General features: G+C 40.0%; 1 protein-coding gene across 1 annotated transcript in view; it reads right to left on the reverse strand.

Moving 5' to 3' along the window:
- The window catches only part of NCKAP5 (NCK associated protein 5), a 338664-nt gene that overhangs the window by 102476 nt on the left and 211621 nt on the right, over window positions 1–24567 (reverse strand). Inside the window, exons 6-8 of the mRNA XM_045033131.1 lie at window positions 20166–20234; window positions 12856–12894; window positions 6000–6119 (exon numbers count right to left, since the gene is read on the reverse strand). Of these exons, the coding sequence (XP_044889066.1) occupies window positions 6000–6119; window positions 12856–12894; window positions 20166–20234 (228 nt within the window). The remainder of the gene's footprint in view (window positions 1–5999; window positions 6120–12855; window positions 12895–20165; window positions 20235–24567) is intronic.

A 24567-nucleotide genomic window follows, 5' to 3' on the forward strand; every position in this document is an offset into this window, starting at 1 on the left:
CAAGGCATAAGTGGATGTTTCAAAAGTCTTCCTGCTTTGTTCTAGAGTTGTTAAAGTGATATTTGGAGTGAGAGAGATAAAATGACAATTAAAAGAGAGTTAGGAGCAGAGATGCCCTCGGTCTTATGATTAGTAATATTATTTTATACTTCCCATACTCTATGCAAATATCACTATGTATTTAATGAAATAAATCCAACCAATAAACACTACTACTACCACTTTGCACTTATTTAACACCTTTCACCCAAGGATCTCAAAGTGCTTTAATAATGATAGTAACTTTGTTTACGAAAAGATAAAACAACATTCTTGAGAGAATTCAGCTAACAAATATATATATATGTACCTTCTAATGTAAAATTGTTATTTATTTAGGCCTTTACTTGATTATAGAATGCCTTTGGTATATATGGCAGGCCAAATCATGTCCTTAGTTATGTTTGTGCAATTGTATGAGTGTATGAATTTGGCACTAATTCTTCTATAAAGAATTTTTCAATAGACTGGCTTTTTCTCTCATGTACAGTGGGTTAAATCAGAAATAACTAAAATGAAATTAGTGGAGTTACTCTGAAGTAAAAGATGTGTACAACATGAGATCACAATCAAGCCCAGTGTCTGTAATTCCATTTTCACCTGTAAGGGGGGAAAAGGGCAATGACTGGAAGAGAAAGCACTGAACTCATTTCTCTGTTTCAAGAGAAATAAAAAAACCAATCTGAACTGACAAAGCAAAGCTGTGTGTTGGGGAGCAGCAGCTGAAGGATGGAGAAACGAAGTTCATTTTTAGGCAATTTTAGAAATAAAATGTTTACTTTTGCAAAGGAATTTATACTAATTTAGAAAGACAAATAATGAGGCAGAGAGAAATACTGTAACACCAAGAATTAAAAATTCGTTCCCATATTACAGATATCCTGTGTTATCTTGGGCAATTCATCAGGCATAGACTTCCTTCTTGTCTTCACCCTCTGCACTTTATCTCTATCTTATACATTCACATGTCTTCAGCTACCATCTTTATACCAAACACTCACATATCTGCCTCTCACCTCATTTAATTTCTCCGCACTGGCCTTGTCTTCCTTGATTGCTCCTTTTCATCCAAGCTCAAATCTCAGCTTGTCTATCATTCCCTCCTGGTGTGTGGCTCACTGACAGAGTATATGTAACATGGCTAGCTAAAACTGAGCTTCTGAACTTTCTTTCTATACACTTCCCAAAGGGGCAGGTACATTATTTCCCCTCAACCTGCACCCTCCCGCAAGTAAAGAAGTGGGGGTCAACTGGACAGGAGCTCCATTAGTGCCATGGATCCTGGCCTTGACTGTTGCTGCTTTTCAGGTGGCATTGAGTTGAAGGCATCTCTAAAAGGGGAGATCTCTTCCACAAGTCTGTCCCAGTGGGTCAAGGAGAAGGATGGTTAGATAACAGCAAAAATTAGGTGCCTTAGGTACTTGCTTATTTAGCCTGCGCCTAATGCCAACTCTATACATGACTTCCAGCAACAAGAAAGTGTGTCTCCAGAGAGTCTCAAAACAAACTCACCTCCAACACAAAGAGGTGATGGAACAGAGACTGAATTACCTCCGGCTCCTGGAAACTCTGGTCTTTTATGTCAGTGTTTGGGTTACTTAATCTTTTCAAGATAGGAATGAGATTTCCCCCATGTGACATATACTGACAGCAATGGACACACCGAAATTTTTAGTGCCAAAGAATTAATGTAGCAATCTGCATAATCAAATCCCCCAGATAAACACAGTAATTTCTTGTTCCATACTATCAGTCCCTAGGATTTAATGGATACTTATATTTATACAAAATTCATGAAAATGTAATACTTAATAACTGTTTTACAATGGAGCCTTCTTAAAGTTGTCTTTTAAACCTCCCTTGCATGAAATTTACTAAATCTGGAGTAATCAGTTTTTCTTTTTGATCTGCATGTGAAACATGAGGAAAAACAGCACAGTGCATTCAGTATTATATAAGGAACATGTTCTGCACTCAAATTTAAATCACTTGTATCACATCCTTAAATGATCATAGTGAGTTATATTCTCCTCTTGTTTATAAGCAGAAACCAAACAGATTGTGAAGGCTTTGTTTAAAGTCAACTGCACTAAAATAACCCACAATACTGGTGATTCATTATTTTGAAAAGCATTTAAGCTCACTGATGCAAGATTTCAACACCACTGAAATGGAAGAAATCCATACTTTAATTCAAATTTGGTATGTCAAGAAATTCATATATAGTTTTTAAAGTACATTTAAATTTAAGTAAAAATGTACTAATGTCTGGTTGCAGAATAATTTGCAGGTAACATGCAATCAAGTCACTGGTGATAATGGTATACATGATAACTACAGAAGAAAACAACTAAGATTAACTCAGTTTTGTTCTTCCTCTGCACTCACTTATTTTGTAACTATTTGATTGTGCAAATAATTTTAGGATGAGATTTGTATGAAAATAGCATTGTACTGCATTGTATAAATCAACAATAAATAAATGATATTTTCACATGTTTAAGTAAATGAGTAGCACAAGTACAACTGACTTTGAATAGGACTTGTGAGCCTAGGCTGGGATTTTCAAAACTCTCAGGTCTGGTCTACACTCGGGGGGGGGTCGATCTAAGGTACGCAACTTCAGCTACGTGAATAGCGTAGCTGAAGTCGAAGTACCTTAGCTCGAATTACTTACCCGTCCTCACGGTGCGGGATCGATGTCCGCGGCTCCCCCATCGACTCCGCTACCGCCACTTGCTCCAGTGGAGTTCCGGAGTCGACGGGAGCGCGTTCGGGGTTCGATATATCGCGTTTAGATGAGACGCGATATATCGAACTCCGAGAAATCGATTGCTACCCGCCAATCCGGCGGGTAGTGAAGACATACCCTCAGAGTTAGTCTCCTTTGAAAATCCCATCCCTAAGTTATAGGACACATGTTCCTAAGTCATTTAGATGCTTTTCAGAATGTATAAATGTGTATACAACATGTAAAGCGAAGACAGTTATTGATTATATAATTTCTCTAAAGTCAATTATATCTTTAGAGAATAAGAATAATTCAACTGGGGAATAGTGCTTAGTAAATGAAGGTGGATTTTGGACTCCATTCTAAAACACATGGATCGTACACCCTGCCTTAGAACAGTGTTTCCCAAAGGGTGGGTCTCGACCTACCAGTGGGTCATGCAAAGGTTCCAAATGGGTCATAGGTGGCAGATCACTCTCCACCATCCCCTACCTATCCCCCCAATGTCTCCCCTCTGCATTGGGCAAGGATTTGGGTTGCAGTGTCAGAGTGGAGGGTGCATGTACATTATGGTAGGTTACAACCCCCCCCCCAAAATGCAGTTGGGTAGGTCGCCTTAATAAAATGTTTTGAAATGTTGACCAATATATGCTGGCTAGCCTGTACATATATCATATTAGTCTTATGTATATCATTCACACACACTATATATATATATATATATTACTATGCATTAAGCAGAAATAGCATTAAGCACAAATATTACAGCAGTTACACAGCCTAAACTGGCTTATACTTCTACTATAATCCTACCTATTCACTTATGCTGATATTCCATAACACCGTGCTTTGGCTTAAGCAGACAGGAAAGTTGTCAGGATAAGGACATGTGTGTATTTTACCCTAGCAAGAGATAGACAGTTATTCCCACAGGCCAGTACTGGAATATCCCAAAGGAAGATGACAAGATATGATTGTTCTAACCTGGTACAAACCTAGAAGTTACCTTCAAACACCAGTACCTGGAATGCTAGTGTCCAAAACAAAGATAAGGAAAGGAACAGAACAAGTTAATGAACTGGGACAAACTGATAGGCTGAATTTTAGTGACATGTAAAGAAATGTGTAACTTGTAAAATCATCCGATAAATACTATCAGCTGAAATGTGTAACTTTGTCCATGTAAGGTGAATGTGACAATGCTTCACAAGACAGCTTTCCAGAGACTAGTATCGTATAAAAACTATTTCCTGTACTATATTATTATTGGCTTATAGCAATAAACCTGACTGACATTGGTTATTTGATCTATTGAGTATATTTCATAATGAACCAAAATGTGGTCAAGGAATTGATTATACAATTTATCAACGGGAACCACTGCTTTAGGATGTCCATGTGCAGCTAAATGTGCAGAGATTCCACATGGAAGCTGCAAAGTGTCAACTCCACAGGTTTTGAGAGAGTTGGGGTCTCCTGGTTGTTTGTGTATGTAGAAGGGACCATCAGAACACTTAAGCAACCGCCCTTTCAAATAATTATGGTGCTTGGCCCCAACTCAAGAAAGCATTGCGATTCAGGCATGTATTTAAGTACATACATGAGTACATTCCTGAATAGGGGTAACTTAAGCGAGTGCTTAAGAGCTTTTCTGAATCTGGGTTTAAAAGTACAGTGGACACTTTGGATTAATGTGGCAACCCCTATGGCAGACATATTGTTAGTTGCCTAATCTAACAGAATTCAGTAATATCATTTGGAAATATCTTTTTGAAAATCTTAAAGTCTCAGATGATGAATTAGATTCCATTGGGCAAATTAATTTAGAAGATGAGTTACATTTTGGTAATTCACAAATTTACTGTTCTGTTTTTCTGAAAAAAAAATATTTGACACTGATCATCTTTATCAGAAGTCCTTCATTGTCTGAAATACAGTGACACTCTTCCTTTGATTTTTCCCAAGGGCTCAAAATATGTTGATGACCTAGTTCAGTTGCACATCAGCAGTACATTTTGCTGTCAGATGGGAGACATGGAGTTTAGGAATAACAGTGGTACCCCTTCTCACGTGGCCAATAAAGACTAAGCAAGTGAAGTCAGAAAAATTCTGCAGATATGAAGAGTCTGCCTGCTAAACCATGGAGAGGCAACAGTGATAAATGTTACAAATTCATACAAGCTAGAAATAAAAAGACTTACTAGATCATCTACTCCTTCCTGCTACCAAGGCAGGTTCATTCTCTTCAGTATATTCCATAGCACTTGATGCAGTCCAGTTTCAAATAACTTTAGTCATAGGACTGACACCAGTTCCTTTGAGAAGATATATGACATCCTGAAGGCCAAATTTCATCATCACATACATGTGTGGAACACCTGGTGATTTCCATGAGTTTCATTCATGCTCTTACATAGGCCAAATTCTGCACTCTCAAGTACCTTTCTTTGATCTCAGTGGGAATTGTATACATATAAAGGGCAGAATTTGGACCATCTTTAAGAAGCTTCTCAATCTCAACCTAAAGTTACTTTCATTTAATTTCAACCCAGCTCATGGTCAGATTTTCTGGCTAATGCAGAGGTACGGCTAGACACTTCTAATGGGAAGGGGAACAAAGAATAATAGGGAAGATAAATGTAATTTCATATTAAGGGAAATGCCACATCAAAAGAAAATCTTCAGCCTTCCTGATTTTTCCAGGATAACAAGGAAGAATGGGAGACAGGTCACTCTACATCTGAGTTCTTGACTGTCTTGTCCCAGAAAAGGTAAATAAAATATTGCTCTGGGTCTATGTAATATATTGAATCACTACAACAAACATGGAGAAAGCTAAACAGTCTGATTTCTTGCTCATAGAAAATTATGCTTTGTTTACCATCAAATGGAATAGTATGGAATTATGTGACCACAATTTTTGTCCCCCATAAGGAATAATGAACCCATATGTCATCCCATTTATCATCCTGAGGAGGCACCTCAAAAAGTAACTTATTCCTCAGATACACTTCTCTCTCCACATCTGCACATAATGAGCAGCCAAAGTTTGGTGGTGTACACTTTCAATTTCAATGCTATCAGATGATAGATAACCAATTTTCTTCTAATATATTATGTCTATCAGTTGTCACTTCTTGCTTGCTAACATTATCTTAAGAAGATTAATATCATTTAAATGTATTGAATCTAAATTTAGCTGATTCCAGAGGCAAAGGTTTCTTCCTACCTGGAGAAGGAGGTCGGAAGCTGGTTTGACCCTTTGTTGGAAAAGCACACTTAGCATTCGATTCTGTTGTTCCAAATCAAAAACTCTTGTTTTCAGCTTTACACATTCTTCCCTCAGATCCTACAGCACAGGAGAAAATAGGAGGATTGAGGAAAAAATGCAGTGAAACTCTTGAAAATGCTTTATGGAATAGGAGGCTTCAGAAGAGACAAATGAGTAAAATTTTCAAAATAGCACAAATAAATCAGAAAAAAAGATACTACACCATTTCCCTGATTATCTGATCATTAAAATGTAATATTTAAAATGCATGAAATCAGACATATTAGTTACATACATATACTTTTGGAGTGCAATGTCAGTTAGACCTTAGCAGCAGTGTGTTTTATTGTATTGATATGGTCATAAACTGAATCAGAAACAGGGGCGGCTCCAAGCACCAGTGCAAGAAGCACGTGCCTAGGGCGGCAAGACGTGGGGGGTGGCCTGCCGGTCACTGTGAGGGCGGCAGTCGGGCAGCCTTCAGCGGCACGCCTGCGGGAGGTCCGCTGGTCCCGTGGCTTCTGCGGCGGGTACGCCAAAGGCGCGGGACCAGCAGATCACCCGCAGAAACACCGCCGAATCCGCCGAAGGCCGCCTGATTGCCATGCTTGGGGCGGCAAAAAACATAGAGCCGCCCCTGATCAGAAAACATTAAAATAATTATGTTGTTATAGAACTGGACAGTGTCTTTAAGCAAAGCCCTAATATACCATGGGGTTCTTTGTAAGCTACACCATTATAGGAGTAGACCAAGGAGGCATTATGCCTTGGAGATACTCCTCCAAAATCCACTCCCCTCCCTGCTTCTGCTTGCTCTGGAGTAGTACCAAGAGCAAAGTATACCACCGCCCATGCTGGCTCAGCTGTACTGGCTGTTGCATAGGGAAGGGCGGGGGGAGTGCCAAGGCTCTTCTCTTTCCATTCCTCTTCCTGTCCACTGGCTCTGGACTAGCCACTCTAGAGATGGCTTGGCCATAGACAGAGGTTGATGAGCCTGCTACAGCCTTGGCTGAGGAAGCTCATCCCACGTTTTACAGGTTCACCCAATTCAATTGTCAATAAGGCCTACCACTTGTAACCTGATGACCCTAGATGGGGTTGTCTGCAGCTGAGATTGTACTTGGGATCTCTGGTTCTTTAAGCATGAAGCCCTTGTGCCTGAGCTGAAAGGTCCAGGTCAATTAGCCAAAGGTTGCAGGTTCATCAACCTTTACCTTTCACTCACCCACCTGTAGAAGTGAACAGAGCGCCATTTATAGCCCACCTACACCCACCTCCAAGGGCTTGCACAGGGTTGTAAAAATGATTCTCACGCCCCTTTACTCCCTTAGGTGGCCACAAAGCCCAAATCACAGTTCAGAACAGAGTGAACAGAGGTCTGATATACTATGAAACCAAGTATGTGGGTTTTTTATATACCCAGCATAATTCCATACCATACAATATTTCAGCTGTCTAATTTTGATGATGCAGTTTGTAACTGACGGGACCAACAATAACTTTTTAAAGAGAAGCTGAGTAATTTAGCCCAATAATTTTATCTACATTAAAACTGTTGTAGTCTAATGGGAATTGTTATGCTCTAAGATTTTTAGAACATGTTTATCACCTCAGCATCTAAGACACCAGCAAAGCACTTCAAGCATTGCTTAAGTTTAAATACATGAGTAGACCTACTGAAATTAAGCATGTGCTTAAGTGCTTTGCTGGACTCAGGCCTAAGTGCAGAGCCTAAAAGTTTGTTCTCTTTGCAGTCCCCATTCTGCTAGCAAAACAGTAATCAAAATAAAGTACTTTACTAGACCCACTGTTTATGTAAGCACTGTTTTATGCTCTACTGCTGCAGCACAGCCTGCTATCCAGATAGCTGAAGGAACATAACCTAATGAATGCGTTATTCTCAGAGCTGCAGTGACATATTTGATGCTGGTGGTGCACAATCCATGAAATAAACATTAGCCATCTTGGTGGATGTTCCACCACAATTACAAGGGGCAGGGAGAATCAATGCTTGCCCAATTAAAAATGAAAAAAGTAATATGCAAATACATTTTAATAACAATTGCAAACAATAGCAAATGAAAAAAACAAACAAAAGAAATTATATTTTAAGGAATGGCTTTTGTCAGTGTCTGTAACCCTTTCATTGCTCAACTCTTCTGCAATTTCTGTGCTGTAGCAGAATGTGGTGACTTTTCTTTACACTATTGATATTCCAATGGAACTTTGAACCTTTAAGTATTTGGTACATGGAACAAAACCTGGCACATATTCTGAACCACATGAGTATATCTAGCAATTGGTACATTTAGCAGCACTCACGTATGCTGAATATAACATATTGAATCCATGTTTTGTACTGATCTCCCTCCAGTAGCAGGACTGAAGTGTTTGTTGATTATATAGTATTTTGGACAAAGCATCTCTCAAACATAAGGCTGTAAACTGACCTGATGGTACAGCTTGGCTGAAAGTTTTAAATATCAATTTCCGATATTGGCATAGGACTTCCTTTTGTTGGCCATTTAAGGGAACACAGGATTCTGCCACAAAGTGGACTTCAGTAGGGTTCAGGCAGACTTTGACTCAAAATCTCTGCATAAGTTATACAATACAGGTGGCAGTCTTTTTTGAAGGACATGGCAACTCTGTGTTATAGTCAATATGAACTTCAAAAATCAGAAAGGATTGCAACTCTAGTGGCACTTGTGTAAACAAAAACTGCAGGCACATTTATTCCCACAAAAAGTGTAACCACTCTTCTCATTTTTTTTTTAATTTAGAGCAGCTGCTACCCACTGGCATTGCCTAACTGCCTTTATTTTTCATCACATGGTGGAAAACAGGCCTCCTGCTTCCAATATGCTTGTCCGTCAGTAGCGTTAACAACGTATTGACCCGCAAAGGAGCATGAACCTGATGAGGTAGCAGCTCAGAGTGGGAAATTATAGTCAGAGTAGCCAAAGTGCCTGTCTACAGCAGCACCAGTTCTTATCTAGAGTGTACTGTAGCCAGCACGGAGAATACAAAAGAGGTCACCACACAATGAGAAAACCTTGCCCTGAGACCACTGGAAACATGCTGAAATATCTTTAGTTACAGAGGTATCACTGGATGAATTATGAAGTTATTTTCCCTGGATACATTACCACAATAGTGCTTATTTTAAGTGGTTCTAAAGCTGTCCAAGTTATATATTTTGTGCCTTCTAAAATGATGAGGCAAGATATCTATTTGAGGTGTAGTAAAACCCTAAAGCTTTAATTCTCTGAGTGAAAACCCCTGCTAAAAACGCTCATCTATTAACTTATATGGGACAGTGTTTCTCGTCTGGGGAAGCACAAACACCAAAGCCCCTCTTTACATGGCTTTCACAAATAATCAAAGAAATTAAAACTGAGCCCTAGCTGCTATAATGTAGTTTAAATACTGAGTTCACTGAAGAGGAAAAAAGCTTCATGGGAACTCACAATTTAAAACAACATTGCAGACATAGCAATGTTGCCTCTCAAACTTTTCCTTTTAAGAGCTAAACCTTGGAAGTTTACATGCCTCCAACTTTGGACTTTTTGCTCAAGAGCAAGAGTAAAATTTTTGGCACATTACCAAGCAAGATGCAGTAAACTGTTCCAACACTAATGCCATTCACAGAAAGGTGAAAAAAAGCATTAACAGGAAATTAACATAAGAATATTTATGTAAAGTAGCAATGCCTGGTTATATTAAATCAAAAGAGTAAAATGATCAGTAGGCATGTTGTGTCATAATTAACAAAACCTGAAGTATATCATGATGCACATTGCTAATGGTAGAGCTAATGGGTATTAAAAAAGTGATACTACAAATATCTCTCTCAGTACTGTAGTATCTGAGTGTCTCACAATCTTTAACGTGTTTATCCTTACAACATCCACTGCACTATTTCTCGATACCAGAACTATTCTTCCCCCAGCTGGGAAATGATGATTTTCCTTTAAATTCTGGAAATCCACTGCCTTTCCTTTGAATACATTTCCTCTGTTGTAATGCTCAGTTCCTGTCCACAAATTCACCATACACAGCACTGAAGGTCACCTGTAGCACCAGAAAACAGGTGGCAAGATTTTCAAGATCAGAAAGGGCAAAATTAAATGATCATACGGATCCTAGAGCAGAGAATGTGGGACAGCACTTGTCTGAAAGGACTCAAGTGCAGCAAGGTGACAAGCAAAGGTCAGATCTATGGAGCAATGAGCAATTCCATTATGCACTATAACTCCAATGTCACAATGTTGATCCAGATCTTAAGGAAAATTTAGACCCAAGCACCCAGCCACACTTTTTCAGCTGGACACTAGGGATCTCTGGAGAGGAGATGGAAACCTCACACTGGCTGCAGAGATATTCCATGCAGTTTACTCCAGCCTATTGTCTGGAGCCTGCTTCTAGGGTGTTAGCCTGACCAATGCTCTCTAGCAGGAGTTCCCCACTGCCTACCTTTTCCCAAACCCCTTCCCCTGTGTTGCCACATAGGAAACCCCAGCAGAGATAGTTTACAAACTGTGCAGGGGATGTCACCTCCTGTGTGGGGCTTCAAAATACTGCCTCCCTCTTTGCCCAGGGGAATTACCTGGGTTTATTTCTGCCATGTAGAGTTAAGCCATCCGTGGATACCTGAAGAATGATGGTTGATGATCTGCACAGAAATCAATGGGGCTGTGCAACCCACCCACCAGCAAACATATTTTGTGGGTTTGTCTCAAAATCATTTGCTGATTATCTGACTTCTCAGATTTCCCAGAGGTAAAACCTGCTATTTATAAGTGGGGAGAAAAATGCAAACAAATTTTCTGCATAAAAGATGAAATTTTGCTCTGGGGCTAATTCAGGAAAATTCCCAATTTCACACATTTTCTGCATGCACCTGGTAAAAAGCAGGCCATATCAGAGGAATTCCATATGTATTATAACAAATGATATACTCCAAAAGTGCACATTTAAGACTGTAATTCCATCTCAAGGTTTCAGTGACATTGATAAATCACTCAAGCTTTGCTCTCTCAGTTTCTCTCATCAGAATCCCTCAGTGGAATCAGTCTTCTCATATACTGAGGGATGTACAGTACTTTATCCCTTACATTACAGTATGTACTTAATTTAAACAAAAATTAGCCCTTGTGGAGCAATTTCAAATTCACAATAAAACATACCCAGTATATGTTACTGTGCAATATTACTCTTCTTGAATCTTTGAAAGCTCTCAGCTTGTCTTCATGCCTCACTATGCCCCAGAGGTGTGTTATCTCACTGTGGCATGACTTGATGTGTCTTACTGCTTAGCTGCACTATGGTAGATTTATCTGTTTACTAGTTATTACCTGGATTTGTATAGCTACTACCTTTTGTGACTGACTTGAAGAGTCCAATTTCTTACACTATTGTCTTCCTCTCCTTTCTTATAAATGATCTCAATATGAACAGAGGTATGAGTACTGTAACAGTTAACATTCATTAGCATTTAGAAGAGTCCCCTCTTGATTCCATGGACGTTAAATTAGTTGGTATTACTCAGCAGTAGGTAAGCAGCTGTTAAATCCCATCAATACTCAGCAAATTACTTTATTAAATGTATTTAAATTCATTTTTATTATATCTGTACAAACTCCATGGTTCCTACGCGTTTGGGTGGGTCCATTATTGGGAAATTATATTGTCATCAAAAAATCTGACTCACAATGTAAAAGAATTCAGAAACCTTCTCTCTGCTTTTGGAAAACAATCACAATATTTCCCAAATTATAGACTAAAATATGGAGACTGAAACGCTAGCAAATATGTCACCATTATAAGATGTGATTTTGCTTTATATACTCAAGGATCAGTCTTCCACTTATATGTAGAATAGAAATAGCAAGAACAGCAAAAGTGCAATCTTCCCCACACTGCCTTGCCTCATATCTGACCTGCGTGGACCACCACTAGGCTTGAGTGTGCAGTATCATTTCCAAACCTATGCAGGATGGAATTGTGGGTACAGAGACAAAGATATTGTTCTGAAGACATGGAGGTGAGGAATGGAACTGACAGTGGCATCTATGGAGCCATTTTGTAGTCACAGTTCCTGAGTGTAGGGCTTTAGCAAACATTAATTACCCCCTCTATATGCTCCCTCCATGGATCATCACGGTTTGTGAACATGGTGGCTACACTCCAGGATATTCCTGCATGGCCTACCTACAAATCCCTCTCTACACAGCTGTCATATGCAGAGAGCTGCTAAAGAGCACAGTTTCCATAGCATGGGGCTGAAGCATCTCCTGTACATCTTCTTCACTACTCAGCCTTAGAATATCCATTCCTCCGCTGTGTATATGGGAGCCTTCCATTGCCACTCAGGGAGGCACAGGCTTTCACCTATAACCCTTATATTCTGCTGAGAGCCAACAAGAGTGCCAAGTGTGATGGTCTTTTTCTGATGTCCAACAGGAACCGGATTGGGACATAGAACCAACTCATTTTGGATAGGACACAGAAAAGACAAGAGATGGGATGGACTGTCAGGCATTATTGACTTTAGCCAGGCCTACTCTAAGTATCAAATGGGATGAGGCTATATATTCCATTACCAATCCTCCGAGGTTCCCAGTCCCAGAATTATTATTCATTTTTGTTATTGGTAGAACACTTGTCATATTTTGACATTTTGCGGTTGCGTTACTGATATGTGTGCACAGCATTTGAAAAATGTATCCCGCATAAAGACATGCAAACCACTGAATTAGAAAATGTATTTACAGCCTTTAAAAACATGCCAAAAATCAGAGAAACAATCTACCTTTTGAGTAAGTAGCGCTTGCACAACTTGGTTGGCTACCTGTAAGAAATAAATAATAAAATAACATAACTTAGCAGTGTATTATATTGATTTTTTTGGTGGAGGAGACCCTTTTCTGAGGGATCCCACTGTAAGCCATTTCCCCCCGGAGTAACCTCCTGAACCCACTCCCTAAAGTGACATTGCGAGCGTATATAAAATCTAGGTTCCAACAGTTCCCCATTTCATATCAAACATATACACCCTAATAACTTTAGTATGACATTACAAATCTTTGTTTTGGTATTCTAGTCTAATATAGTCAAACAGAATACAATGTAAGGGTCAGGTCTCTCGCTGATGCAAATCACTATAGTTGAACTGACTTCAATACCGCTGCACTGATTTGCACCTGCTGAGGACGTGATCCTGAATGTTTTGATGAAGCTTAATTGTTTCTTGATTCAGCATTGGTAAATGGTACATTTATCATGACAGGCAGACAACAATAAAGTGCCACAGAAAATTAAAATACCTACAGTCATCAAAATATGGTTGGAAGCATTCACACCATAATGTGTAATTGCCTTGAATCACATCACACACCATTGATTAGTGGAACTATATATGCAGGAGGGAATTTTAAAATTTATTTTATACAAGTGTCCTCTCATTATTTACATTTTTGACATGGGGGAAAAATAAGTATTTTCTGCTGGTGATACTTTTGAATGTTTTTGATAAATGTTTCATTAAAAAATGTATACCCATAATCAAATGTCATTTTTGAAACTATACATGAACTGTCACATTTTCAATGTGTTTGTCCTGATTCCGCTCTGTATAAGTAACATAATCTTAGGCTTAAATCTCTGTGCACAGAATCTAGTTATGAGTTCTAGTCCATTTTAGCTTTCTAAAAGTTAAACAATACATGAGGCTGTCATTTGGAAGTACAAATCTGCCTTGCTGCCTTTACTGTTAGTGAATTTAAAAAAAAAATAGACCATTCAAGTGAACTGAGTCATGAGCAAAGAACTGAAGCTAATTCATTTCAGTAAATAATTCAATTCTCTAAAACCCAGAACTTTGATTTGATTCATATTCTCATAAAATTGCCTAGTATCTATTTTTCCCCCAAACTGGTCCCTAATTTAAGGCAGCCTGTGGAACAATGGTCACATAAAATAGCTCAATACATGATTTAACAGAAGACAGACGAATACTGGAACTGTAATAACCCACAGGAATAAATATGTTATATTTTTTAAATCCATGTGTAGCCCTACAGGCTTTTAGAATCTACATCTGACAGTGTTCCTTCTGGCATGTACTTTTAACGTCTGTTTGCTCTACCTGAAAATTGAACAAATCACATCTAATACATTATTTCTTTACTTCCTGACATAGTGTTACTTTACCAAGAAGGACTAAAGGGTTCTTTGCAATGTGTACAAAGCACTTGCAACAGCATTACCTATAAAATTATTCTTACAGCTTCATAGACTATACAAAGAAGTGTAAATGGAATAATCTGCCGATTGAGGGGGGGGAAAAAGAACTTGCTGATGCACATTCGACAATTTTTTCTAACTTGCGTGCATGAACATAGGTACCTAAGGGTTTGTCTACACAGGGACATCCAGAAAAATTAATCTGAATTATCTAAAGGTGTGAATTTGAAGTGGTTTAGTTAAATTACATGAAAAGCCTGTGTGAACATCTTCATTCAGAATCAAAGTGGCCTTAATTCAGTTTAGTTTCATTCAAAGTGATTTAAACTATATCAAATTAAGGTCACTTTAACTTTGACCATCATCATCATCCATATAGGGATTTAATGTAGTTTAACTAATCCACTTCAAATTCACACGTTTAGATAATTTGGATTAATTTCCCTGGATATCTCAGCATAGACAAGCCCTAAATGAATGCTGCTTGATTTTCACAGATGCTAATAACCACAGTTCCCATTGACACCAGAAGTTTTAGGCACCCAAGTCTGAATATTATGTCTACTGTCCCGAGATTTTCAAATCCAGACCCCTGACTGGCATGTCCAGAGAAAACTGAGAATTCAGGCTGAGCAGAAAGCCTGTAGGATAGTATTCTGAAGTAACTGTGGTTCATTTAGGCTTCACACAGAAGGGAGTCACCAAATGGAGTCAAATCCAAAACCCCCCAAAGGTGGTCATCATTATGGGGAATTCATTCCTATGGTTAACATTCATGTTCCTGTTTGTGGGAAAGTGAAGTAATTGCTAACTAAGACTACTTTACACCTATACCATGCCAAAAGACTTTCTGACATTAAGCCACACAACACACCTGTGAGGTAGGCATTGTCTGTGGTATACTGAAACTGTGTTAATATTGCAAGCTGAACACTTTACATTGTAAGTGGTTTCCTGGTTTGCTTGCAGGCTAGAGGACAAGGATCACATAGATGTTTTTTGGGGCCCAGAGAAAAATCTGAAGGTGAGGCCCCTCACCACCCTTCTAAAAAATTATCATGGAGACAAGCGTTTAAGAAGAGGAGAAGGACTGGAGGCAGGGGCGGCTCTAGGTATTTTGCCGCCCCAAGCACGGCAGGCAGGCTGCCTTTGGCGAGTTGCCTGCGGGAGGTCCCCCGTCCCGCGGATTCGGCAGCATGCCTGCGGGAGGTCCGCCGAAGCCGCGGGACCAGCGGACCCTCTGCAGGCATGCTGCCGAAGGCAACCTGCCTGCTGCCCTCGCGGTGACCGGCAGAGCGCCCCCCCGTGGCTTGCCGCCCCCGGCATGCACTTGGCGTGCTGGTGCCTGGAGCCACCCCTGACTGAAGGAGGTCAGAGAGGGCCAGGCCTTTGGGGTCGCTGCCCTCCTTGTGCTGCCTGGGGGATTAGGGAGGGGATGGGGAAGGCAGAGAGGGCCCAGGTCTATGAAGTCACTGCCTTCCCTGTGGGGCGAGGGAGGCTCTTCCCCGCATGCAGCTGGAAGGCCACTCCTGGTCCTGCCTCTCCCTGACTTCCACGCATGTTACTGGTGGGAGAATTTTCCCTGATTCTGCTCCTAACTCCAGGTTCTCAGCCTGGTGGGTCACCTCAGGCCAAGCACAATGATGCCAGCAGCAGCACTGGAATCTGAGTCACTCCGCACACTCTTAATGGGGGTGGGGATGCCAAACCTGAATGGTGCTGGACTCCTGCACCAGGCTGCAACAGCTCTCACTCAAATTTGGCCTGGCTACTCTTAGCACATCTTGGTTTCTGCATGTGAAGTATTTTTATTTTTTTTTACAGAACTGTATCTTATATTTATGGCTTTGTGTAACATTTAGGATTTTCTAATTAAACAGACGCTCTGAGAGATATTTTTCTTTATTTTTTTTAAAGTAAAATGCATATTGAAGAAGCCTTTATATGTTGGGGGTGCTAACTGGAAATGTATTATAGTAATATTAAGATCAAATCATTTTAAGATTTCATCTACCACTGAAGCAGTCATTTGTACGTTTTCCTCTATATCAGTACAGTCAAGCTTGACAGAAATCTTACTGGTACAATAACGTGAATAAACATTATACTACTTCTTGCCAATAAACTGACAGTCAAATTCCTGAATAGGAAACTAGGATTAAGCATGTAACCTCAAACCCATAAAGTACCGAAAGATAATCCTGTTTCTTGCATTATGTTTTACAGAGACAGAGAGATAGGTTTACAGTATATTTTTTAATTTTAAATGAGCTCTTTTTCTGGTTTGTGTAGTATTGGACAGTTCAGTGCTATTTACTTCCAAATATTATTCCAGAAATGTTCATATGTCAACTTCAGATAAAATAATAGAGATGGGCAATTAATTTTAAAAATCTGTGAATATATTAATACAGTTCATAAAGAATTTTGCTTCAGTCATGTTCATGTGTTTTCTGTCTATGAATATTTGAGTTTGATTGAGTTTTCCTGGTGAAAATGATTGGAGAACGTGAAATTTTAAGTCAGAGATACAGCATTCACCCTTGAATAGTGACCGATTGGCATGGCATGAATGAGGAAGAAAGAAGTACAAAGAATGATGGAATGAAGAAGGAGACAAAGAGAGGAGGAGGAAATGGGAGTGAGAGAGGCTGCACTCATAGGTGTTAAACGTGAGCTCAAGCAGCTATTTGCTCCTCAAAGAAAGGAAATAGAGGGAACTTTGATACCTTCACCTCTTTAGTTCTTGCATGGGGGGTGGAGGCAGGACCACTAACACTTCTGCAGAGGATTCTGTGTGCATAGTGGGGAAGCTTTGTTGTTGCCACCCCATAATGGCTAGGCTGGAATGATGCTGGAACTTCTTCCCCAGGTCGGAGCCCCACCCACCACAATTTTTTTTGCTGAGGTGGCAGATATGGCCAACCACAGAGTCCACTGACAGGTGGCAGGTTTACCCTCTGCTTGGGAAAGACCCTGGCCTACCTGGACATGGAGCAGTGGTTTGGGAAGAAGGGCCCACAGGACAGTGGCAGATTCCCTTGACCAGTCCAGCCCTACAACCATCACTACCCCAACTAGGGGCAGGGTGATGTCACAGGAGCACAGGGCCCCAGGATTTATGAACTGCCCTGAATCCAGCTTTTGAGTGTGCAAGACATGAAGAGGATGAAATACACCCTTGGTTCATAGCATTCCCCTTAACCGACAGAGATCAGAACATGACATGACCATGACATGACATGATCATCTCTAGCTGATGCTGTGGCCATGTATGGTTTCCTCTGCAGTCTGACAAGGATGGGACGCCCACGTTTTTTGTAGGAAATTAAAAATAATTATTGTAATGGACCCTGAAACTCTCTTTCAGAGGGCTGATCTACTGCAACTCTGGGACTGATCAGAGCCTGCTGTTTTGAGGGACAACTGAGTCCCTTCCCCTCAGCCAACCAGGTCATTTTGGTGGCAGAAGTGAACATGTCAGACATCCTGGAAGGAAAGAGAATGAGGCAGCTGATCTCTGCTCCTGAGGATTGCAGAGGAAGCTCCTAGAATCTGGCCCAAACAAGAAAATGACCATGGAAGGAGCTCTTGCCTGTGAGAAGTGGAGCTTGTGCCTTGGGCCTAGAGCCATAAAAACCAGAGGTTTTCCAACCAAAAAATGGACAATTTTTCATAATTTTTAAAAATGTTTTTATTTTTTGACCAGCTCTGCTGAAAATCCCTGGTTAGGAATAACTTTGTATCAGGGTTTGCTTGCTCCAGAGGGGTCCATGGGATCCAAGGCAATTGGAGCCACAGGGTCCCATGGGCATGAAAGGATTATTTCTTAACTGTGTTTATGTCAGATCATTAATTCTGTTTATTGTTTCTTCACTGAATTCACTGAGATTATCTCAGCAGAGAAGAAGAAAAGGTCCCTGTTTATTTTGTGAACCCTTCCTGTGAGTGCCATTCCTGCGTGAGCCTACTCAGTGTTAGATGCCCATGTGGCTGTCATAGTAGGAACTCACAGGGCTTGTCTCCGGGTTTGTGGTGAGGTTGTCATGGCTGCTGAAACCAATTTATGTGCATCATTGCTCACATAGGTCCAGGCCTATCTTGGCTGAGATAAGGCAGGTTACAATATCACTAGGAAGAGAGAGGTCAAAGGATTGGAGGTGGGGAAAGAGATGAGAAATAGAATGGCTAACAGATGAGGCGAAGAAGAATAGAGGAGATTAGAAATAACAGAGGCATAAGAAAAAAAGAAGGGAACACAGAAAAGACGAGAGGCAAGACACAAGAAAATGTATAAAGCAACAAAGAGTCCTGTGGCACCTTATAGACTAACAGATGTATTGGAGCAGCAGCCCTTGTCACTTACAGACAAGAAACACTGCCTCCAAGAGAGCGTTCAGAGTGGGAAGGGACAGATATGCCAGCGGGAGACCTGAATTACCTGACTTAAGCACTGAGAAAATAAAATCTGGAGCACAGTTTTAAAATTACTATTATTTGTATTGCAGTAGCATGTAGGAGCCACAATCATGGACTAGGACCCCTATGTGCTAGGCACTGTACAAATACACACCAAAAAGAGGGCTCCTGCCCCAAAACGCTTACAGTCTAAATATGTGGACCCCTTTTATTTTCTTATTGATGGGTAACTGTCTCACTTAACCCAGTGCTGAAATGTCTTCTGTAGCCACATCATATCCAAGACAAGAAGATAATAAAAAACAAAGCTTCACAATTTCATATGAAACTTATTAAATTCTTATATTCTATTCTAATTAGGTTCTTACATCACCATAATATCTGAGGACCTTCCATCAGTGCATTAAGGGATGTGACTAGTATCTGTCATATGTGATTTGTTCTCTCTCTCTCGTCCTTTCTCCAAGGGGAGAATTGTGTGTGTAGGGTAGTGGTTTTCTTTTTTAAATGCACAGATTGCTATGTGTTGCTATGATGCAAAGTGTAAAGGCTTCTGTCTATCTGAGTTATAGACAGACAATCACAGATCTGGTTAAAGCCAAACTAGACAGAGCATATGATGGTGAGTCCAGACAACCACAAAATCCATTAAAACCTTTTGGTGGGCCATATTTTATTTGTTGGTTTGTGTTTGTTTTAAAGAGGCTACATATCCTTCCATAGGGCAACAACCAGTAACACCAGCTCTTACACGAGTTAGGCAGCCGCAATGGCCTGAGCATGCTTTGCTTCCAAGTAAAATTGCAGCTAGCCAGTGCCATCCACTACAGGAGCAACAGAGCACTCTCACAGCGGCAGCAGATCACAGCACTGCAGTGAGATCAGGAATTTGGGGAGGGAACCCTCCCTTTCAGCATGAGGATTAATGTAGTGGGCAAAATAAAACGCTCTGACAGGCCAGTTACCCATGGTTTCCCTCCACCCCCAGTGGTCACCAGCCCTTCTCCCCTTTCCCTCCCACCCCCCTGAGAGGGGGGCCCTGTGCAAGGTCACAGAGTGCACATAGGTTAAGCTGGGCCTAGTGCTAAGCACCCTTCTTTCAGGCTAAATGGAAGGAACAGTTAAGTCCCTTTATGTAATGAAATAGCTGAAAACAACAGAAGCCATCACTCAAGGCAGTGGGCTGCATGGGGAGGCCTGAGTAGATGCTAAACTAGGCATGTGAGCTGAGGGCTCCCTGATTTTGTGTGTGTGTGTGTGTGTGTGTGTGTGTGTTTTAGAGGAGAGACAGTTAGCAGACAGTGAGAGACACAGTCACAAGGGTGGCCCTGAAAGCAAAACAACAGAGCCTCTAGGGCTGGAAACCTACTGGAAAGGCAGGCTTGGGGAAACTGCCTGCTTGTTGTTCATTACAGTCAGAGTAACTCAGTCATAAAATCTTTCTTAAATCTACATTACCTCATCGAGGCACCTTTCATACTGTTCTCTTTGATTTTCATTTTCCAGAGCCAATGCTGAATTCTCTGCCTGCAGTAAGAAGCAAAAATATAATGCAAATGAATCACTGGATATTTTGTGCTACATGACAACTTATTCAATGAATTTACTGCACATTCCTCCTCAGGATCCAAAATAATCTCTTAAAAATACACAAAACATATTTACTTTAAGTTACTGTTATAAATAAAACTGAAATGTCATCAGTTTTATGAAGTTATCCAAAAAATACATTACAATTTAGAGAAATACAAGCACTGACATTTTAAGTACATCTGTAACCTAGTCTTGTCAGATGCAAAGATAGTCTTTAGTAAAACACTGCAAATGATAGTTTGCACGTCAATTTTTGTTTCTGGTACTGTACATTGAAACTGACACCCAACCTGCATGGAGAAAGTATTTGGTGGAAACGGAATCTAACCCAAGCTAAAAGCCACAATAAGCCATTCCAGGGCACTGAAATTGAGTAACTGTGGATATAGTGGCCACATAATAATTGATGGGTAAATTACATCTCTAATCATAAAAAGTAATTTTCTTAATCCACCACATTAAAAACACATGCCAAAGTCCATCATTTCAAGAGTGAAAAGGAATTATATTTTACAACATCTAAATAAAATCTTAAAGTCAAACAGTAAATTTCATTCTAACAAATGTCAGTTTAAAAATTAAAAGTTTCCTATATACTAATGGCTTTAATCTGTTCTTAATTATCCACTCTTCTGAGATTTTTGCGTAATGCACATGAAAAAAAATAGCACAAGCGGGTATTAAAATTTAAATTGCATTAAATCACCATATTCTTCTATATAATTTTGCCTTTGCCTTGGGAAGCTCCTGTGTCGCAGAAATTCCCCAAAATATAACAGAAACATATACATGAGTTTCAAATAAGAGCAAGGTTCAACTATATTCCTCTCAAAGACTGAAAAATAAAACAAAATATAAAAATGTGCAAATTAAAGCTGGCCTTGGGAATCTATATGTTGTCCCTGGTCCCCACTCATACCCTTCACATCACGCAACCATAATATCACAACCAATACATTCAGAGCATTACAACCATTAAAACGTTTACATTACTCACCTCCCTTTTACTAAACTGACAATCCATAAAAGCTTAATAAATGAGGTTCCAAAAATAATTGTGGTTAAGAGACAATGGTCACATGTATGGCTAATGTTTGCAATTCCGGACCAAAAAGTTTATTGATGTAATCAAACACATCTTAAGGGAAGATTTTGCCTAGCAAGAGCAACAGTTATCTCTTTATAGAGGAAAAAAAAGAATAAAGAAACTTGAGCAAAACTGCAATTAATAAATTCACCGACCTTTATTTCAAATTCAAGATTAACCTAAAAATAATGTGTTGGGAGGAGAAAGGGAAATGCCCATAATAGCCAGTTTTTAAGCAGCACAGAGAAAAGCCAAAGGGTGAGAAGAGAAAGCAACATATGGAGATTACTTACATTTCTAAGCAAACAGCTTTATAAAGTCAGCAACACACTCCAGAGACATCAGCAAATGTTATGAATTTCTCTGCATCATAACTGCACCATACAGCACACCCATAGATTCAACATTTGGTTACAAGGAAGTTTCTAAGTGTCCCAGCAAAATGGTGGAACACGATGCAGCAAAAGGTAAAAGGTGCAGTTGTAAATTCAAAGCAGACGCAAAGGTGGAAGCAGAAGTCAGAATAACAAAAGCAGCAGTAAGGGTTTGGGAGCTGGATGCTCAAATATCCAAGAGGACATCATACATGCATACCGGAGCTAAAACAGAATTAGGAACACACAAACTATCTGAAACCCAAGGAAAGTGCCAGTCCACTCAGGAAAAAGACACTTATCAGTTTGGAAAAGTGTTCCATGCTCATTGTGATTGCTGATTTAACGATGCACATTGCAGAAACTGTAATAAAAAAGGTCATATCCAAACACTTGTCACGCTGTAAGAAATAAGGAAGAGACCAAATTGGAATATAGAAAAAGGAATGTCAAAGTACACTCTGTAGACAGAAGAAGTGGTGATACAGACTGACAGAGTGGAGTAGCCAGTTGTGGATATAGTGTGAGCAAAAATCACAAGTCAGCAATCGGGTTGACACCCTGGGTGGTGGGAAAAATGCTTGAAATGGAATTGGACATTGGCTCCATAGTCCCATGTACTGAATATATGAAAACTTTAAAAATAACTAACTGAGGGAAACACTGATGTTACTAAAACATATATGGGAGAAAAGATAGTACCAACTGGAGTAAAGCAAGTGAATGTAGAGTACAATAAGCAATGTTTATTAGACTCCCATATTATTGGGAAGGAGGGCCAAACCCTGTGGGGCCATGAAGGTTAAGAACATAAGAACAGCCATACTGGGTCAGACCAAAGGTCCACCTAGCCCAGTATCCTGTCCTTTGACAGTGGCCAATGGCAGGTGCCCCAAAGGGAATGAACGCAGGTTATCATCAAGTGATCCATGCCCTGTCACCCAGCCCCAGCTTCTGGCAAACAGAGGCTAGGGACGCCATTCCTGCCCATCTTGAATAATACCCATTGATGGACCTATCTTCCATGAATCTATCTAGCTCCCTTTTGAACTCTGTTATAGTATTGGCCTTCATAACACTCTCTGGCAAGGAGTTCCAGAGGTTGGCAGTGCGTTGCTTGAGAAAATACTTTCTTATGTTTGTTTTAAACCTGCTACCTATTAATTTCATTTTGTGGCCCCTTGTTCTTGTTTTATGAGAAGGAGTAAATAACGCTTCCTTATTTACTTTCTCTATACCACACATGATTTTATAGACTTCTATCATATCCCCCCTTAGTCGCCTCTTTTCCAAGCTGATAAGTCCCAGTCTTATTAATCTCTCTTCATATGGAAGCTGTTCTATACCCCCTAATAATTTTTGTTGCCCTTTTCTGAAACTTTTCCAATTCCAATATATCTTTTTTGAGATGGGATGACCACATCTGCACGCAGTATTCAAGGTATGGCCGTACCATGGATTTATACAGAGGCAATATGATGTTTTCTCTGTCTTATTATCTATCCATTTCTTGATGATTTCCATCATTCTGTTCGCTTTTTTGACTGCTGCTGCACATTGAGTGGATGATTTCAGAGAATTATCCACAATGACACCAAGATCTCTTTCTTGAGTGGGAACAGCTAATTTAGACCCCATCATTGTATATGTATAGTTAGGATTATGTTTTCCAGTGTGCATTACTTTGCATTTATCAACATTAAATTTCATCTGCCATTTTGTTGCCCAGTCACCCAGTTTTGAGAGATCCTTTTGTAGCTCTTCACAGTCTTCTGGGACCTACCTATCTTGAGTAGTTTTGTATCATCTGCAAATTTTGCCACCTCACTGTTTACCCCTTTTTTCAGATCATTTATGAATATGTTCTTCTGGATTGGAAATCTATAAAGATCTATAAAGTCACTTTCAGTATACCCCACTAAAACAGGTGAACAGCAGCTGGAAGGGATACTATGTCGGGCATTGGGAATAATCAAGGAGGACACAGGAACTCTAAAACATATTCGCTCAAAGGTAGATGCTGAATTGGAACGTCTGGAAAGAGAGGACATACTTTCAAAAGTGGTCTGGAGCAAGTGGGGAACTCCTATCATTCCAGTTGTAAAAAATATGTGATGCAGTTAGTTTTTGTGGATATTTTAAGGTCACTATAAACCCTGTACTGAAAATACCTACACATGGAAGTTCAGGAAGAGTCTAAGGCAAACCTCACAAACAACACACAAAAGGCTCTCTACCAGCAGGCTAGTGTGTAGTATTACTTCAGCTACTGCTAAATGGCAATGGACCAAGTTTTGCGAGGTATTCCGAGAACACAGTGGTATCTGGATGACATGACTGTGACCAGTAGAAGCGACGAGGAAGATCTGGAATCCCTGAGGAGGATATTAAAGTGTCTAAAAGAACTTGGGTTACAAGCCAATTGCATAAAATGTGAACTATTCAAGGACTCCGTAGCTTATTGTGTGCACGTTACTGATACACAAGGCCCACATAAATCTCAGAAGAAGATTAAAGCAGTGCTGGAAGCTCCGCTGCCAAAGAATGTGTCATAACTTAGATCATTTCTAGGATTTTTTAACTACTATAGCCTATTTGCACCACACTGAGCAACTGTATTGCATCTGCTGAACTGTTTGCTGCAGACTGGTCAAAAGTCAGTATATTCATGTGAGTGTCAAAAAGCTTTCCTGGAAGCAAAACAATTGGTCATATCAGGCAGTGCGCTAATGCACTTTAACCCACCGCTGCCTGTCAAGTTAGCATGTGATGCTTCTTTATATGGAATTGGGATGGTTATATTGCA

This window comes from Mauremys mutica, chromosome 10 (genome assembly GCF_020497125.1).
Source record: "Mauremys mutica isolate MM-2020 ecotype Southern chromosome 10, ASM2049712v1, whole genome shotgun sequence".
In the NCBI taxonomy this organism is placed as follows: domain Eukaryota; kingdom Metazoa; phylum Chordata; order Testudines; family Geoemydidae; genus Mauremys; species Mauremys mutica.